Genomic DNA, 20,409 nt, shown 5'->3' on the forward strand with positions numbered 1-20,409 from the left:
GAACAGACTGGCAAATCCACAGAATAGTGAGAAATTATAAATAGCAGTTATTCTAAGCCACTTGGTTTTGAAGTGTTTGTTATGCAGCAGAAACTGACACGTGTGTATATATGCATGTTACGTAACACACAGTACACACATACATATATACATACACACAAGCACACACGCCCCAATTATCCCTTTTCTCTCCTTTTTTCCACTTTATAGAGGCGCTGGTATAGATTGAGGTCGTTAAGTGTATATTTAGGCTTCAGATTATATGCTATCAAGGCAGAACTGTCACTGAACTAGAAAAGGAATAATATCACTTAGAGAGGCAGTGACTGATGAAATTTGCTTTCCCTTTGGGGAAACAGGTTAAGGACATTGCAATTTTTGCAGAGGATAGTTGCATTAGGTTAGAAAAGAGCAAGTTGTTCTTGCTGTGGTTGTTTAGACAGGTGGGAAGAAGGGTATGTATGGATATTGAGTAGCGGATGGAAGGAATGTGGCAGATCATGAGGACTGAAAGCTCAATAGGCCTTCTTGTCCCCTCCTACATTGCAGATGCTGGAAAGCAAAAAAACGACATTTCCCACACAGGGTACTATATTCAATATCCTGTGAGAAACCATAATGGAAAAGAATATAAAAAAGAATGTGTGTGTGTGTGTGTGTGTGTGTGTGTGTGTAACTGAATCACTTTGCTGTACAGCAGAAATTAACACAACATTGTAAATCAACTGTACTTCAATAAAAAATGTTAAAAATAAAAAATAAACTACATTTCCCAGACTCATTTTACAACTAATGTTTCTAGATATGATTTAGGTTCTGCTAATGAGATGCACTAAAGCAAAACAGGGATTGGGATCTAAGGGAATGGGGAGAGAGGTGGGCACCCATGTTCCTGGTGTGGATGTGGCCGAGGTGGGAGGCATCCAGCCAGGAGCTGCGACAGCCGTCTCTGATTCTGCAGTTCCCCACCTGGGGCAGAGGCAGCCGGGCTCTGGCAGCCTAGCTGTGCAGCACAGCTCTGAGAGCCACAGCAGCCTCGAGCCTCTTTCTTTACCTCTCCCAACAATTTCATAAGCCATTAAATATCCTGCTACATGTCGCTCTCTCTACAACTGAACCCTGACTAGACAAGGACCAATTCTCCACTGGCATGAGGATCCAACCCCTCACATTCTTAGATGCCATTCTGGGTAAAAGAAAAGGGGACCAGACAAATGTAAGAGGCTAAGAACTACCTAAAAAGGGATTGTTAAAAATTTTGAGTAAGACTGAATTTACCAGATTGGACTAAAAATTGAAGGGTTTTTCCCTCCCGCTAGCCAGAAAGTGGATGACTTGTGAGGAAAACCAGAGCACTATTAGAGAAACCAAGACTGCATTTTCTCTGTTCATATGACTGCCTTTCCATTATACCCATCATATATGTATTATCTCATTTAGTCCTTCCAATAACCCTCTGAGTTGAGGACTATTATTGCTCCCCCTTCAAAGATGAAGTAACAAACTCAGAGATAGTTCCCAAGGTCACGCAGCCTATAAGCGGTAGGGCCAGGAATATAACCTAGACAGCATATCCCTGGAGCCTCGCTCTTCACTGCTATGCTCTTCTGGCCCCAGTTTCCCCTCCCTGCCCGCTTGGCCTCCACTCAGGTCCCCAGTGCCCTCTGCTTCCCTCCCCTTTCAAAATGTACTTAGGCATTCACACTCAGAGAGGAACAACTGCTGAGCCGTCAACTTTGACAGGCAGGGGCGTTATCACTTTAACAGCATCAAGATCCTCTGAGCTTGAAGGATAAAACTTCAGAGTAAAGTAAGCAGAGTGAGATGTGTGTGGCCTTCTTGAGTTCTGGAAAACCACCCCACAGTCACCTAGTCTCTCCAAGTACTCATACTGTCTCCCAGCTAACCTCCCCACGCCTGTACACCTCCTCCCAATCTCTCCCATAGGGAGAAAAATCTACCAAAGGCAACCCAGCTGCACTTACTGATACCCACCCACCCCTAGCCAGGATGTATCCAAGAGGCAGCAACTTGGGGCCTCAGCAGCAGCAGGCCTGACAGCGGGCGTATGTGGCGTACATGTCAAGGATAATGTCCTTGATTCTACATCAGCCTCCAGGAAGCAGCTTCCTGGGGAAGCCTAGGGGAAAACAGCAGTCAGATTGCATCTTCGTCAGCCCTGACTTCAATTTATTGAAATCCATAACTCTCCCCATGTCTTCAAGGGAATGTGTTTAGGTGTGGGAGCATCTGAGAGGACACTGAAATATTGATGAAGATAAGCCTATAATTTTTGATAAATAACATGCCTTCCGATACTAGATTTTAGTACTTTGATTTTGTCAAAGTATGAGCAAAAATTTGCACCCAATAAAAAGGATTAACAATGAGGAAATTCTGTTCATGCCATTCCTTTTTTCCTGTAACTTGGAGAAAACTGCTCTCCCTGAACATTAGCCATGGCATGGCATCTTTAAGAAGTTGGAAAGGGAACTGCTTACTTCAGTTCGACAAACATTTTTTAGCACCTTATTTATGCCCTGTACTGGGTGCTAAGGACACATTCAGACCTGGTCCCTGCTTTCAAACCAATTAATTTTTCAGGAGAAACAAATCTGTGAATGAGTGAGTGCAAAATAGCATGGAATCATAGCAAAGAACATGGCCTTCAGACTCAGATAGATGCGACATCACAATCCTGTGCAAATTTCCACTAGTTGTGGAGACCCTGTGCAAGTGGTTTAACCTCTTTGAGTTTCAGTTCACTCAACTGAAAAGGGGGGAAAATGATGCCCGCCTCTCATGGTTGTCATGAAGGTCACCCACAAAAGCAAAACTCTGTGCCGCTTCCACCCTTAAAGCCTCCTACGGCGGACGCACTGGTGCATAACCAAGCTCCCTGGAGGCACGCATTCCCCTAGCCTCCTACAGTGTCGTGTGCTAATGGCTCACAGCCCAGCCCCTCACCAGAAATTGCTGTCTGCCCAGGGGAGCTGCCTCACCCAAGGTTATATGACCTGCAGGGGTGGGAGGTGAGAGTATGCATATAAAATGACCTTTTTGGGGGTTTCCCTGGTGGCGCAGTGGTTGAGAATCTGCCTGCCAATGCAGGGGACACGGGTTCGAGCCCTGGTCTGGGAAGATCCCACATGCCGTGGAGCAACTAGGCCCATGAGCCACAACTACTGAGACTGCGCGTCTGGAGCCTGTGCTCCGCAACAAGACAGGCCGCGACAGTGAGAGGCCCGCGCACCGCGATGAAGAGTGGCCCCCGCTTGCCGCAACTAGAGAAAGCCCTCGCACAGAAACGAAGACCCAACACAGACATAAATAAATAAATAAATAAATAAATAAATAAATAAATAAATAAATAAATAAATAAATAAATAAATAATTTTAAAAATGAATATCTGCTTATAAAAAAAAATCACTCATCTATAGTTTCTTATAAAAAAAATGACCTTTTTCAATGAGTTATAATTCACACTCCATAAAAACTTGACCTTTTAAAGTTTAGTTCAGTAGTGTTTAATACATTCACAAAATTGTATAACCATCATCACTATCTAATTCCAGAACATTCCATCTCCTCAAAAATACTCCAGATAACTTCATGCCCATTAGCAGTCACTCCCTGTTCCCCTCTCCCCCTGCCTCGTGCAACCACCAATCTAGTTTTTGTCTCTATGGAATTGCCTATCCTGGACATTTCATACAAATGAAACCATACAATATATGGTCTTTTATTCTGGCTTCTTTCACTTAGCATAATGTTTTCAAGGTTCACGCATGTTGTAGCATGTATCACTGCTTCGTTCCTTTTTATGTTTATCCATTCATCAGCTAATGGACATTTAGCTTTCCACTTTTTGACTATTAGGAATAAAGCTGCTATGAACATTCGTGTACAAGTTTTTGCGTAGACATATGTTTTCAGTTCCCTTGGATGTATAACAGGTAGTGGAATTGCTGGGTCATATGTTTAACTTTTTGACGAACTGCCGAACTATTTTGCAAAGAGGCTACACCATTTTACATTCCCACCAGCAATGTATGAGTATTCCAATTTCTCCACATCTTGGCCAATACTTGTTATTGTCTTTTTTATAATAGTCACGCTATTGGGTGTGAAGTGGTGTCTCACTGTGGTTTTGATTTGCATTTTCCTGATGGCTAATGATGTTGAGCATCCTTTCATGTGCTTATTGGCCATTTGTATATCTTTTTGAAGAATTGTCTATTCAAATTCTTTGCCCATTTTTTAACTGGGTTATCTTTCCATTGTTGAGTTGTAAGAATTCTTTATATATTCTGAATGCTAAATCCTTATCAGATATATAATTTGCAAATATGTTCTCCCATTCTGTGGGTTGTCTCTTCACTTTCTTGACGGTATCATTTGAAGGATAAAAGTTTTAAATTTTGATGAAGTCCAATTCGCCTTCTTTTTTTTTGTCAGTGACTGATTTTTGCAAAGATTCAAAAAGTAGTCCCCTTGTGTCAACTCAGGACAGTACTGAAAGGCCATCCCAGCTCCAGAATTCCCCACCTGATGGACTGAGGCCTCTGCTGCAACTGCATTATAGTCCAACTCTCCCTCTGCCTCTTCCTGCTTCCCTCTCTCCTTCACGGGGGTTATAGCTAAGAGCACTTGCCAAAAACATTCTGCATGAATACCTCAGCATCTAGGAGTATGTTTTGGGGATAATACTTCCAGTGTTTTCCCACTGACCTCAAGAAAGAGAATTACCTCCTCCCCATGGTTTCAAGTCCTTTGTGACACGGCTCCAACCCACCTCTCCAGCCCCATTCTTGCGTAAGTTCCCCTTATGCGCTGTGATCCAGCCATACTGAACTACTTATGCTCTCTCAGAAAGGCCATCTCCGTAGCCTCTGGACCTCTACACTTGCTATTCCTTCTTCCTCCCTCCCCCACACCTCCATCTATCCCTTCACCTGGCTATCATCCATCATCCATTCAAAGTAGAACCCTAGCTGCCCATCACTTCCACCAGGACGATTTCCCTGACCCTTCTGTGTACATCCACAGGCCCCTTCACTCACCCCACCCTTATGCGTACCACACTGATTCTAATGCCTTCCTTATTACTTTGTCTGCATGACCAACATGAACCCCACAAGGGCAGGGACCCTCTCATTTACCCCCTGGTGTAGAGCCTGACATCCAAGAAGAGCTCAGTAAACATGCATTGAATGAATAAATATGTATTGAATACAAACAAAGTGCAGAAGCAGCCCAGAGAATGCAGTGACTAACTACGGACTGTCTCATGAAGGGACAGGGAAGCTCCTGCACAGGGTTCAGAGGGCACAGGAGCCCCCAGGCCAACAGTGGGAGGGCTCCAGTGAAGCCACTCCAGAGTCTGCAGCCCACTGGGCATCCCTGTATTGTGGAGTCAGCACCACAGCAGACCCCAGTTCTCTTGCTCATCCCACCGTCTCTACCTGGGCCTCCTGAATGCCCCCAGGGCAAGCCCTCCTGCATTCACAGGATCCCGGTGCCTAGCATTTTCACAAAAGTCCACACAAAAAAATTCTGCTAGAAGCTGCTAGAAATCAAACCACCCTTTCTGAGACATGCATAAAACCTCCTCTGGCTGCCTGGAGAGGGTTTTATGGGTTGCCTTATCAGGGCACTGCAGAAGTCACAGGCACCAGGACAGACCATTCTTTAGTTAATCATTCAATAAGAGGCTGGGGTACATTAAAATGATGGATCTGTGCCTGAAAAATACATTTGGAATGCCCTCTGTAGCCTCAGCCTTTCCCCCCCCAGATCCCCTCCTCCCAGGTCCAGGCTGCAGCTTGAAGGTGAAGATGAGGCCCAGAACCAGAGGAAGGCCCTCAAGGGGACCACTAACTCCCAAGAGTGCAGGCTCCCTCCAGACTGGGGTGCAATGCCTGTCTGTCCTTGTCCTCAGAGGGCCTGGGGCTGGGCCTGGTTTTATTACCAGGGTCCCCCTGCTAGCAATTGGTGGGCATGGGTTTAAACCCACACCGTCCAGCTCAGAGCCTTAGCTCTTAACCACTATGCTACATTGTCAAACTCTACTTTGCGACTAGATCATCCAGTTCTTCCATGGCCCTCTCCATGCTGCCACACACCCTCCTCACAGGTTCAGGGAAGGCCCAGGCCGCTCCAGCTCAGATAGGACCCCTCCCACTCCATGGCCAGGGCTGAAGCAGCAGCCTCACTTGGCAAGGACAGCCCTAGGACAGCCCCTTTTGGCAGCCAGACCGTGCACATCATTTTCTTGACCTCCTTTAACTTAGCACACCTCAGACACCACTCGATGGGCCACCATTAAATATGAGGATGTCCTGGAGTACAGGATGACATGGGAGTTGGGGAAATGCCTCCAAAAAGCCAACACCAAATCTCACCCACCTCCACCTCCCAGTTTGCGGCTCAGAAAGACTTATGGTGCCGCACACGTGGGTCATTCTTGAGATGAAGGTCATAGATCTTGCAGCTGACCGGCCTCCTCAATCAGAGCTTCAGTAAAGCATCCACGGCTGTTAAATGAGCTGTCCCTAAAGCCTCAGCGATAGGCTCCTAAAGGTCTCCATTGTTTAGAATATCTCATTCATCCTGCAAGAGGGACATCCACCCTTGATGCCAACACAGCAAGGAAGATGGCTGAGTGAGGCTGGAGAGGAAGACTTCCCCACCCAGCCCTGTCCCAGAGCCCCAACTCTGTACCTCCTCAGCAGATGCCAAGCACACAGGGAGCACCATTATCCCTCACTGACAAGGGGCCCTGCATATGGTCAGTATCCAGCCAAACTAACTGCAGGGACAGATGCTAGACTATGGACCAAAATGATGTGGACTTTGGATCCAAGAAGGCTGACCGCTGGAGAGGGAGTCACATGGCACTTGGAGTCAGGAGGCTAATAGGAGCCTTGACTGTGGCCAACATTGCTAATTACCCACCCAATGTCCATTCTCCCCTTCTTTTTCCCAGGCAGAACTCTGAGTTTGTTTGGAGCAGCAATGTGCTCAGTTAAAAGCATTCACCTCCTCTGACTCTCTGGCAGCTGGTGGCACTGCAAGGAATTCTGTTAGGAGTTTCTGGAAAGGTTTTACTTTCCAATTACAGGTACTGCTCCTTCTGCCTCCCCCTCCCTTCTTTTTCATGCCTTTTGCAGATGTGAAAACAGCTGTGAAGCCTCTATCTTGCAACATGCTAAGGATGGAAGAGCAGAAAGACAGAAGGACCTAGGATCCCAATGACACCATGGAACTGCTTGTGCCAGCTCTGGAATGCCTACCTCTAGACTTGTGGTTATCTGGGTAAAAAAATCCACTCTTTGTTTAAAGCCACTGTTGTCATTTTGCTGTCACACAGAGCCAAACACAATCTTGGTGATAAAGTCCAAGCTCTTACTGACTGGGAGTTTGAGTGAGTTGCCTCACCTGTTTCTAGCCTCAGTTTCCCCTTCTGTATAAAGGGAACAATGAGAGTAATAACTGCTACCACTAATAAACCACCCACTACGTGCAGGCACCATGCAGTGTTTCAAATGTCCCACCCACTGCATTGAGAAAGTGACCATCGTATATAATAGGTAGAGACACGCTGCACAAAATAATACCTGCCTTGGCTATCTCATTGAGCTTTTCTGAGAATCAAATGAGACCACGTTTGAAATTCCTTAGCAATAAAGAGCTATACAAGTGCCTACTAAATCCCACATTCTTTGCAGTCGATGGAATCAAATCCAGGGAGATGCTGTACTCCTGGAGCAGGAAGTAAGCTCATGAGACAAGCCCCCGTCACCACCCAGAGGAAAGGAGAAAACAACAGGGACTGAAACACAGTTGTGTCAAATAGAAAGAAGCCACATGGCTGCCGGGTGAAAGCAGGCCCCAACTGCATTGCTTCCCTTAGGGACCTCCTTCAGAAATTAAGCCCTGGGTGAATCCCCAGCCCAGACAAGACCCTGGGCAGAGAGCTTGCCTCCTTTCTCATGTCTGTCTTCCCTCTGCTCATATGCCTGGTGTGGTGACCGCATGCAGTCAGGATGTCCTCTGTGTTGTCACTGCAGAGATTAGGTTTCTCATTCCAGAGGTTGTTCTGCCGGGTCCAGCCTCCCCGGGGCCTTGAGTGGCTGCCTTCTACGTTTTAGGGTCTTCTCATGCAGTCTTCTGCATAAGCTCACAAAATTGAGGGCACTGTTGCTGAGAGGCAAAGAGACCGGCTCAAAACCACAAGACCGCCTGACTGAGGTCATATTTGAACCCACATCTCCGGACTCGGAAGCTTCTGATCTGAAGCTCTAGGCTGACCTGTCTCCTGCCACTTAAAGAAATGACACTGGTTCTGTCTGGCTTGCTCTAGGTCTCTGCCTATGTATTTCTATATGAGTGGCACCTTGTCTGCTACGGGTGCATCTGTGTGTGTGTGTGTGTGTGTGTCTTGCTCATTGTGTTTCTGTCTCCCTCTGATTCTGTCTCTGTGTGCCTCAGTCTCTCTCTCTTGGTCTCTGCCTCTCTTGCTTTGTGTGCATCTCACACCCTTTCCCCAGGTCTCTGTGAGCTTGTCCCTCTCTCTCTGGGTGTGTGTGTTTCTCTGTCCTCCCCACACCCACCCCCTCACTAGCACATCATACAGTACCTGCTGTTTACCAACTGTGTCCCTCATGGAACTCCAACCTCCAGGTCCACAGGGACCATCTGCTTTGTTGGCAGTTGCATTTCAAGTACCCACCACAATGTGCGGCGTAGATGCTGAATGTATTTCTGTTGAACGAATAACTGTTTGTTGAACATACCGTGAAGGGAGAATAAAAGATCCCCAACACTGGAAAGATGGGGGAGGGTCTCTCTCAGAGGCAGCTGGGAACTGAGAATGGGAAGGGAAGGAAAACAAAGCGAAGGAAAGAGGTCTAAAGCCAACTTTTCCAGTCCTTACAAAACTCACAGTTAGAGGACTCGTCAAACCATCTTGGTCGTGCGTGTTTACTGGCAGGGCCCAGTGGCCTAAGAGCTTAAAAACATGCGGGGCATAGTCGTCCAAAACTACTTCCATGGAAGATGCAGGTTCGGAACCTAGCTCCCCACTGTCACTTGGCCTCCTGAGCCTCATCTCCTCCCCAGTCAGGTGGGAGCAAGAACAAGACCCTGCAAGTAGAGTAAATGTTCCTACGGATACAAGAGCCCTCTGTTTACAGATGAGGAACGGAGCTCGAGAGAGGGGGAGGGGTTCCCTGCAGGCCACACAGCCGTGAACAAGGCCTCCTCCCACCTGAGGCCGGGGGAGGACTCAGACAACTGAGGAGGAGTTGGGCCCTCCATCCACCTGGGAGTTTGGAACAGCCCTCGAAGCTGGAGTGACCACAGGACAGGAGTCTCAGAAAGACCAGGCCCACCGCAACAGGACCACCTCTCCTCTGTCCACCCCAGAAAGGGTGGTGGCTCTCAAGCTTGTGGTCACTCCCTTTCCTCAGCCCCAGCACAACATCAGAGGCAGGCAGGCAGACACGGGCCCTGGAGCCTCCGCTGGCCTCCTGGGGGACCCGGCTCTGCCGCAGGTGCTCTGGCCTGCCTGCAGCTCCAAGCCCCAGTCCCCACTTCTGCAAACACAGGGGCTGGAGTGGACGATGTCGAGAGTCCCAGCCAGGTGCCCCACCCCCTGGGCCCTGATATAGAGCATTACAGGGAAAGCCGCCTGGGCAGAAGGGAATGGCCAGTGGGGGACGCAGACTGCTCACAGAAAATCTCATGAGGCAGGCAGAAACAACAGATTTCATATTAAAATAGACCAGCTAGGTAGGGTCGAAAGACACTATTTGTAAACTGTAGAAGAATAAGTTGGTAGAGAAACCACCAAATATGATTTCACTGTGGAACTTCTGGGTAAGGTAAGGGGAAACCAGGTCAAAGGGTCAAGGGGAGGGAAAGGTGTGTGTGCTTGGACAAGCACTCATTTGCTCATCTGTCCCTCCCCAGGGCCCTCTCAGCAGGGGTGACAAGGGCCCAAGTGGGTGGGCCCACGGCAGGGCGGCGGCGGAGCAGTTCTCCAGCCTGGCGCTGGGCTCTGCCTCACTGCCTGCCCTGGAGGGCCAGACACTGGCACCCTCCTCACTCTAGAATGTGCCCACGAGGTACAGCCCCTCCGGGATTGGCAGTGCCACAGTTCAACAATCAGCCTCAGCGGGAGGATGGGGACTGCATCGCTTCTCAAGGTTATGTATGACGTTGAGCCACTTTATTAGGCCCTGCGATCCTGTGAATTGGGCACCATCTGCCTCTATGAGGTGTTGTGGGCATTAAAGCACAGGGCCTGGCGCGTGGTAAATGCACAATAAACGCTAGCCACTGTGATGATGGAAACAAGTGCATCCTAAGCCCTCTTCTCAGGCTGATTCTCAAACTCAATCGTGAGCCAAAAGAGCTAGTAGTTTCCATCTGGGTCTGCTCCACTGCTCACTTATAACATACCCTCAGACAAACGGATTCACCTCTCTGGGCCTCCTCTGTCCCAGTACGGACGCAATGAATAGTGGTTACTGCTACTATCACCAAAGTAACAAACGTGATTATTTGCCAACAGTGTAAGATTGGGACATTGTGGTCCAACTGGCCTGAAAACTTGGGCTTCAGTATTTTTCTTGAGCCAAGTTTGCACTTCCCAGCGACCCTTAGGGCCTCCCTCTCCTTGGTGCTTCTCAGCACGCCCTGCTCCCGTCATCACCGCCTCACTGCTGGAGTGAGAAGACTAAGGACACAGACTCTGGAGTGCAACCAATATCCTGCAGCACTGATACCACAGGCAAGTCGCTTAACCCCTGTGCATCTCACATCTTCATCTGTAAAACAAAGATAATAATAGTAACTCAGAAGACCATGATAAGGATTAAATGTATTGATATAAGTAAAGCACTTAGAAGAGTGCTGGCACATAGTAAACACTCAATAAATGTTAGCTATTATTATTATTTCATACGTGTTGATATTTTATAAGTCAACATATTTAATAGTTGTATATATTTAATAAATGTAATTAATATTTGCATTTTTAATGGTTCAAACATAACAAAATATCTATAAAAATCTCTAGGTATTGTAACAAACTTTTAAAAATCAATGTTTATTAACAGCCAAATCTCTGCCTCCTCCTCCTGTGCTGGGACCATCTCACCCGCCTCACAGTGATCACCAGGCAGTTGTCCACGCAACCGAACACCCACTGGAGAGACTGGCCTCTCTGGGCCTCACTGAAGATCTTTGTGAGTCTGGCACTGTGCCAGATAATAGAGACCAAAGGAGCCCAGACTCTGTCCAGCAGATCTCGAAGGGAAAATCTTTTGAATCTGAAGACATGCAGGAGTAAGTCTGCCCTTTTCATGTCTGAGACAGAGTAAAGAGACTGGACTATAGAAATGAAATACTGAGAAAGGTTCTCACAGTTCAGCTTTTATTAAAGTTAAAGGAACACAAAGTATGGGAACCTAGAACACAATTCCTGTTAAAAGAATACATGTGAGGAACTGTTTCTTCAGCTAGCACTGTAACTGATGGAGCACGTGGCAAGTCTTCTTTTACAAACTCTGTGGTCCCTACCGTCCAAGCAGAGACCACCAGATCAAGGACCCGACCTACGCAGTGTGGTGTACAGGGTGTCAGGGATCAAGTCTGCCTGCCTATGGACAACCACATGGACATGGCACCCACACAGACATACAAATTCAGTGTCTTGAATTTTCTTTCAAAGAAAGTATTTTACACATCACATACGAATTAAACAAGAAGTCCAACGAGGGTCCTTATTGCCACTAAAAAGGGGGGAAAATAATTTGAAATCTCAAAACCAAAGGCAAGAACACCGCACTAGGGCACTTTGTTGCTCCAAGTGCCACTGTCCCATGCGTTACTGCCTTGGCAGATGCTGTATCTACAAGTCACTGAGCCCCACGATGGAGGCTGCACAGGGGCTCTGAGGTTGTGATTATCCACTACAGAAGAGGCCTCAGGCACTCCCAAATGTCAGAAGTGCTGCCGGCTCTCCTGCTTGGTCAGTAGATACACGGCACAGCTGAACATGAGGGGCTTAGGACTCTAAATAGTGCAAACACTTTAAAAAAAACACACACATTCCAACCTCCTCGCTTCTGCAGGCAAACAGAGAACCTCCAGCTAACTGGATTATGAATTTGCTCAACTTCCCAATTTGATCTGTCAAGGTGCAAATGGGGAGTGTGGAGGCAATTCAAATGGCACCTGTCCCAACAATAATAAAAATAAAGATTTTTTAAAATGAGACTAATTGGCAGATAAATACACAAAACAGAGCCTGGAGTGTAGACACAGCTCAAGAAACAAGTAAGTTGAAAGTGTAGTATGAACATCTGCAAAGCACATGCTGATCACATTCTCAGTGGGGATCACGAGGAGTGACCCCTCTTTTAAAGTTCATCAACAAGATGCTTCCAAAGGGACATCATCCAGCAGCAAAAGCCTTAAGCCTGAAGCTCCGAAGAACAAGGAGACAGAAAAGAATGAAGACTAGTCAGCTCGACCTAGGAAAACTCCCGGGACTATGTGCTGAAGGGCAGGCCTTTCCCTGGGCTTCTCCATGCCACAGCATGCCAGGCTCCGTGCCAGCCTGTGAGAGATGCCAGGAGATGGGCCAACCAGACTCCCTCCTGCCTCACCCTGCCAAAAACAGACTCCAAAAAAAGCAGATAGGCAACATAGATGTGTAAGTGCTGAGTCAGGCTTAATGTTAGTCCCTAAACAATTCAAGAAACACCAGTGATTGTGTTTTTTCAGCAATCTCCCTTGAATGTGGTGTAAGAAAGAAGCTTCCAAGTCAACCTGGAGCTACTGAAGTTTGGGGAGGGTGGGAAACAAAGGGAAGATAGCTACAGGCATGAACGATGTTCGAGAGTGAATGATGCATAGAACATAACATTTCATTACCATGGACAATAAAAAGCAATTCAAATATCGTGAAAAATTATTTTATAAAAATATCTACATTAAAATTTTAGCCTGAAAGCTGTAGCTTCAGTTTTATAAAAAGGCAATCTTTGAAAGGATCTGGCTCAGGAATATACAAACATTATACAACAGATATCAAAGTAAGACAGCTCAAAAAGCATGTTAGGGGATATTGCAACTGGTCTGTCATGAAATAGAATTAAGTATTCTTATTGCATAGCAGAAAATGAGGTCACTTTCATTTGCATAATACTGCAACTTATTAGACGGAGAGATGCCATTGGGTACTTATGAGAAAGAACTTTGGAATTCAGAGTCTGACTTCTCTGGTGTCCAAATCAGAATCCAAGTGGTGTCTAAGCTGCTTCTAACCTTGGGCTGCAATTCCATTTCATCGCTGTAATCAGACTTCAGATATCCCACTGGCAAAGCTGCATTCACAAGCAGGTGTGGCCACCAGAAGAGGGGATGCAGGGGGGTTCACCTACCACATGACTAGCACAGACTTGAAAATAAGTCTGTTGTGCCCACTGTGGAGAGAGAATTGTACCTGGTGATAAAGGGACAGCAGGTTTTGGATGGCATCTGTGGGCAGCTAGAGCAGATTGACTATTTGGTGATGACGTACCAGTGTTCTAGTCCCCATGAGAAAGGACACATGAGGATAAAACGAACATGCCCTCAGCAGCACTACCAGCAGGGGCAGTGCTTCCTGGGAAGGGAGACGGGAGGTGGGGTCAATAGCAAAAATCCAAAAGCAGGAAACACAGCTGGCTAGCTCTCAGGGAGGGGATCCTTTCTGGGAAGATGACACACAAACAATAGCCTCCCCCCACATAAGCATGATAAGCCTGGAAGTTCAGCTTCCAGGTGTTGGGGGGGAACTTCACCTTTCGTCTGAAATCAGAAGCTGTGTGATGGCACACATTGGACCCCAACCTCATCCCCACACACACACACACACACACACACACACACACACACACCCTGAAACAAAGTCCCAAATCTTCCTCGGAGAGGGAGGAAGAACATTTGGAACAGAAAGCGCATTCCATCAGCTTCCGATCCAGAGGCAGGCAGAGCTTTGAGACCACAGTCACCTCCGTGCCAGGTAAGAGCAGAACAAACGAGCTAACAGCATGTCTTGATCCCTTTGGAGCTGTTCTTCCAAGTCCACCAAAGCTGGATATTTCAGCCTCTGCCCAAGGTTACTAAAAATTCTGGGTACCTTGGTATTCTCCAAAATGTCTCACTGAAGTAACATCTGCTCAACATCAGAAGATGTTTCCCCTTCAGGGGAGTTGAGTGGTTCACGCACAATAAATATACAGTAAATACACAAAGTGTCCAACTCGCTGAGGAAAGTCCTGGGTTTATAACTTCAGGGTGAAGTGGGGAGAATGACAGTCTCCTACAAAATCTGCTTGGAAGTTGCCCAGTTGTATGAGAAGTCCGACATCAGAGTTCATAAAGCCCCTTGGCTCCCTGAAGGTGGACCTTGACATCAGGAAGGGTAAATTCCAGCCCCCCAAGTTGTGAGACTCTTCTCCAGACACAAGACTTCCCCTCTTTATGCTGGAAATTCCAATATAAGCAACTTGCTAGTTCAGGAACAGTACAGCTTTAAGGTTCTTTTTTTTTTTTTTTTTTTTTTAATGCAGATGACTCCCTGAGCCCTCAAATACCCTCCTCCCTCCTCCGGATGCCTGAAGTTCTGTCATTAATCATTTTTACCCGTGAATTAGCAAAGCTTTCATCAAGCTCCTCTCTCAAAATGCAAGTACTCCTGAGAGAGATCACACATTCAGGGCCCACCGCCATGTGGGAGGGGGGTGCTCTGAGGATTGGCGAGAGGGTACAGGCCTGGAGTGGGGGAGAGCACAAGGAAAGGAAGACAAGGATGTGAGACAGCCTGGACCGACTGCCGAGGGCCAGGCCCAGGGTGCCAAGCATACACCCCTTTGAAGTCATCCATGTCCATGTAAATCACACGTGACCCCATCCAGTGCAGGGACAAACCTATCTTTGGGTTTGGACATATGGTGACCTTTTACTTAGCCTCCAAACCAGAACACTTTTGAGAGTAAAACGGGATGCTCTGAAAAATTAAACCTGCATAATAAGTATAAACAGGGATTGTCCTATCCCAGGAAAACCCAGAAGTAGGATCCTCTCTGGGACCACTATGGACAAGGACTGAAGCCTTACCACTTTGTTTTCTTGTGTTTTTGTTTTTCATGTATTTTTTTCCTCCAGTGTGTTACTCAGTGCTTCTCTGAAGAGCTAGTTTTCCCAGCTGAAGAGACACGAAATCTCCCAAACCTGGAATCCTTGACCTCAAAGACCAGTAGCCCAGAGACTGGGCAGTTCTGATAAGAAGTTCCAGGAGGAGAACACAAGGAAGAGCACCCAGCTGAGGGGCTAGAGAACTTGTGGTCCTAGCACACAGAGGACACGGGGCAGCTTCGAGAACACCCCACTCTTCTGCAGACAATGCCAGTAGTCTAGGCCGGTACATGGGCCTGGTCATTTCTGGACATTCCCGGTATGTCCAACTGCACTTCCAGTAGACAGCAGCTCAAGTAGTCTCAAGGTCCCCGTGGGGCAAATCCATAAGAGAGGTTTCTGTGATTTGATTTTTAGCATAGCGGAAGGATCAGTAGTATAGAAATGGAGCAGACCATCACCACCCCCCACTTTAGTGAATCACCACATTCTGCACACACACACACACACACACACACACACACACAGAGGTTCCAGGTTCTCTGATGTCCCTGTAGAAACACACAAAAGAACGCTCAAAGGTGCAGCCGGAGCTATCAGGAACCCACTGCTCAGGGCAGAAGATGAAACACCTTGCGGGAGCAGGAGGTGGGTACTGTCTTCCCACCCTGACGACACTGCCAAGTTGGAGGAGGGCGGTCCCCGCTCCTCTGCAGACTCCGGCAGCGAGTGGCACCCAGCCAGCGTGGTCCCACTGTGCCGAGTCACAGGCAGCACCCCTCCCTTCCTCCACCTCCTGGCAGTGGGAGTTGGGGTCACAAGGGCTTGTGAATCACAGCAACACCTAAGATGAAAGGGGGAGAAAGTTACCATCTGAGCTTCTCCGAACTTATTCAGAGTCACAAGGAGTTCATGACCCACAACATCCCAAGCCATAGCCATGGGAAATGGGCACGATTTGTACCCAAATGCTGAAGGGCCTGTGGACTCAGGCTGCCAGCAGCTGGCTGTTTCCCGCTCTAACAGCCAATTCTCCACAAGATGTTTAAACACAGAGCACAGTCCCTCAACACCACAGGTGAGTGATCTCACCCTGCATCATCACACTGACTCACATCATATCGTAGTGACCCCCCTTTCCCAACCCCAGCGCTCAGTGTAATGACACTCAGCACCCGCGCTGGAAACCTCACGGCTCTAAATCTGTATCACTTTAAGAGAAGTGATGAGTGATACATGTCTCCTTTTAGAAGACACTGAAATGAAGTAGAAAGAACAATAGACTGACTTCATGGCAGCAAGAACAACTGAATTCCCATCCTAGCTCTGCCACCAGTCAAGCTGCATTGTGGCTTCAGGCAAGTCCATGTACTTCTTTAGGCTCCATTCCCATATATTCAATGTCATCTAACTGAAAGACCCCTCCAATACTAAATTCTATACTTGGAGAAACATTCTAGACATGTCTGTATGTGTTACTGTTTTGGTCAGGTTGAACCATACTCAACAGCTAACTTATGAGCCTAAAATCTTGCTTGTAATGGGCTGCAGTTATGCAGCAGATACTATAGGCTGATTCATCCAACATCCCTTCTACTTGCTCTCCTCTGCTATAGAGACCAGCAAGTTATGAGCTCAGCTTCCCAGACTACCTTGCAGCTGGAGGTGCTATGTGACCCAGTCCTGGCCCATGAGATTGTAACTACAAGTCTGCCAGTGCTGCAACTTTGGTTTTCTTCCTCGTCCTGCCTGGAAGAAGCTCACGCAAGGTGCAAGGGGCAGCAGAAGCAGCTATTCATAAAGCTGGCAGAACAGAAAACACAGGAGAAACCTGATTCTTCAATGACAGTCTGAGCCACCAGGCCAGCCCTGGACTCCTTTCTGCCTGGGACAAATACATACGTATAAAAAAAGATACTTCCTTGTCTAAGCAAGTATCTGTCAGTTTTTCTGGTACCTGCAGCTGACCCAAATTCTAACTTATAGTTAAGGTGTAACTAGGAGCCTTATTTTAACATATTACCACCACTATCAAATCTTCTGGTTGAAGATGAGATTGAGAGAACATTGCTAAAAGAAAGCCCAGGACACTCCAATGGTGACATGCTGCTAAGACATGCATTTCATGTTAATTCCTGGATAAAGCCACAGACATAAAAGATGAGAAGTGGGGAGAACCCAAGTCCTCAGACCCAGATGTGCTGCCTGACCTTGAGAACATCTTGCCTGCACCTGAGGCTCCTCTTTCTCAAGGGAGCATGTCTTTAAAAAGCAGGCTCCTGTACTGCTTTTTATATAAACTTTCTCTTCTGATTAAAAATAAAATATTCTCATTATGGAAATTTTGGAAAACACAGAAGAACACCAAGAAAAAGAACTTTAATCCCTACATACAAAGAGAATCACCGTTATCTTTTTTGGAATATTTCCTGGCTTCTAATAATAACCACAATCACTGACTGAGTGGTTTCTACCTGCCAGGCAGGCACCGTGCTAAGTGCTTTCCACGTATTATCACGTTTCATTCTCACAACAGCCCTAAGATGCTTGATATGATTTTATTCTCATTTTACAAATGAGAAAACAGAGGTTCAGTCAGACTGACTACCTTGCCCAGAGTTCCAGGGCTAGTGGTAGAGCTGGGACTCAAATTCAGATGTGACTCCAGCATCCATTTCTGTAAGCAGGGGCTACTCTAACCCCCGTGACCCAGGACTGCTCGACTGAGCTCACGCGGTACGTACATTTTGCATCATCCTTTTCTCAACCAGTCTCACGCGGTACGTACATTTTGCATCATCCTTTTCTCAACCAGTCTGTCACAAACATCTTCTCATATTAAAAACACGTCCACTGTATAAATATTCCACAACTTATTTAGCTATTTCCCTCATGCCAGACATTAAGTAATTCTCAGTTTTTTGCTCCAATAAATAACTTTGTCCATACATCTTTGCATTTTAGGCCATATCCATAGATTCTAAGATAAGAGATTCACTCAGTCAATGGGTTTGAACACAAATCGCACCTCTGCTCATCTCCTTCCCACCTACTTACGGGGTGGGCAAACACTAAAGAAATGGACATGAAATACTCAGCACTTACACAAAATTCTAACTACTCACACCTGCACCTTCCCCTCTCATTAAGCCTCACGTGGAGCCAAGGTGGGATCGCTCACTGGCCTCACTGCCTCATACAGGAAAATGCCCTGTACTTCCCACTTCAGCTTTGGAGAGAAAATGACAGTGCTGGTTTTTAATAATTAACCATGAGAACAGAACCACTCTAGGACCAAAATGCCTCTAAAACCTTTTCTATTTAGTTGAGAAAAATCCTAAATGAGAAAAAAATTTTAAATAAGTTCATAAATTGAAGCCTTGGGCAGACAGAATGCGATACAAACCCCTTTGAGCCTGCATGGCATAATCTTCCTTTGCACTGAAATCCAAACAAGATGGAAAACGGAATAAGAATACCACTGGAGTCGTGATGGAGATTATACATGATAATGGTCATAAAATACTTAGGATGATGGCTGGCACATTGTACATGCTCAATAAATAAACGTTAGCTCTAATTCTTCCAGTTTCTGGAGAACCAAATACAAGGAGCTGAGTTCTTGGGTTGGCCAAAGAGTTCCTTCAGTTTCTAAGTATAAATAAAAGACACATTTTTCATTTTTACCAAGAACTTTATTGAACAACGTATTCACCGTTTTGTTCCACTACCTTATGACATTTTTCATGCATCTTCATAATTCCACCTTCCCAAAACCTTGTATCTTTTGAGCAAAGAACTGTTCCAGGTGCCTTTTACAGTCTTCCAGGAAATTGAATTTTTTTCCATTAAGAGAATTTTGTTAAGACCTAAATAAATGGAAATCCGAAGGTGCAATGTCTGGTGAATATGGCGGATGAATCGGAATTTCCCAGCCAAGCTGTAACAGTTTTTGCCTGGTCACCAAAGAAACATGCGGTCTTGCGTTATCCTGATGGAAGATTATGCATTTTCTGGTGACTAATTCCGGACGCTTTTCATCGAGTGCTGCTTTCAGTTGGTCTAAATGGGAGCAGTACTTGTTAGAATTAATTGTTTGGTTTTCCAGAAGGAGCTCATAATAGAGGACTCCCTTCCAATCCCACCATATACACAACATCACCTTCTTTGGATGAAGACCGGCCTTTGGTGTGGTTGGTGGTGTTCATTTCGCTTGCCCCACGATCTCTTCCGTTCGACATTATTGTACAGGATCCGCTTTTCATCGCCCATCACTATTTGTTTTAAAAATGGAATGTTTTCGTTATGTTTAAGTAGAGAATCGCATGCGGAAATACGGTCGAGAAGGGTTTTTTTTCCGCTTGATTTATGTGGAACCCAAACATCAAAGCGATTTACATAACCAAGCTGGTGCAAATGATTTTCAGCACTTGATTTGGGTATTTTGAGTATGTCAGCTATCTCCCACGTGGTATAACTTTGCTTGTTCTCAATTAATGTCTCGATTTGATTGCTATCAACTTCAACTGGTCTACCCGGCCGTGGACCATTGTCCAGCGAAAAATCTCCAGCACGAAACTTCGCAAACCACTTTTGACACATTTGATGAGTCACAGAACCTTCTCCATACACTGCACAGTCTTTTTTTGGGTTTCAGTTGTGTTTTTACCTTTCTTGAAATAATAAAGCATACCATGCCGAAAATGTTGCTTTTTTTCTTCCATCAATATTATAAAATGGCTACACAAAAATTCACCAATTTTGATAAGTTTTTTTAAAAATACACGCTGATATGACAGATGTCACAATACAATCTAACAAAATTGTTTCAAATGATATTAAAGACAACTAAGCGCTACTAGAGCCATCTTATGGAAAAAAATGAACAAACTTTTTGGCCAAACCAATACTTCATAGATATCTATGTTTGCTTGTCTCCCTATAGACCCTCAACCTCAGCCCCACTGACTCTGATCCTGTCTCCCACACCTCGTCAAAACCATCCCACACCCCACCAGGAATAAGCCTCTACAGCCGCCTCATTCCTCCCTCTTCCCTCCAGCCTCTTGCTTAGAATGCTTTTTCCCCCAACCCTGAGCTAGAGTAGCACAAAAGGCATGGGCTTGGGACTCAGACCTGGGTTTGAATTCTGATTTTGACACTTTTTTAGCCACATGGTCTTGGGCAGATTACTTAAACATTCCAAACCTCCG

The 20,409-nt window shown here is 46.2% G+C and overlaps 1 protein-coding gene across 1 annotated transcript in view; it reads right to left on the reverse strand.

The window, feature by feature from the left end:
• Positions 1-15,655: 15,655 nt before the first annotated feature.
• Positions 15,656-20,409, reverse strand: part of KLHL3 (kelch like family member 3) — a 111,188-nt gene continuing 106,434 nt past the window's right edge. The window contains exon 15 of the mRNA XM_068534470.1: positions 15,656-16,040. Within this exon, the coding sequence (XP_068390571.1) occupies positions 16,012-16,040 (29 nt within the window). The 3' untranslated portion in view covers positions 15,656-16,011. The remainder of the gene's footprint in view (positions 16,041-20,409) is intronic.

The sequence above is a fragment of the Eschrichtius robustus genome, chromosome 2 (assembly GCF_028021215.1).
Source record: "Eschrichtius robustus isolate mEscRob2 chromosome 2, mEscRob2.pri, whole genome shotgun sequence".
Taxonomy (NCBI): domain Eukaryota; kingdom Metazoa; phylum Chordata; class Mammalia; order Artiodactyla; family Eschrichtiidae; genus Eschrichtius; species Eschrichtius robustus.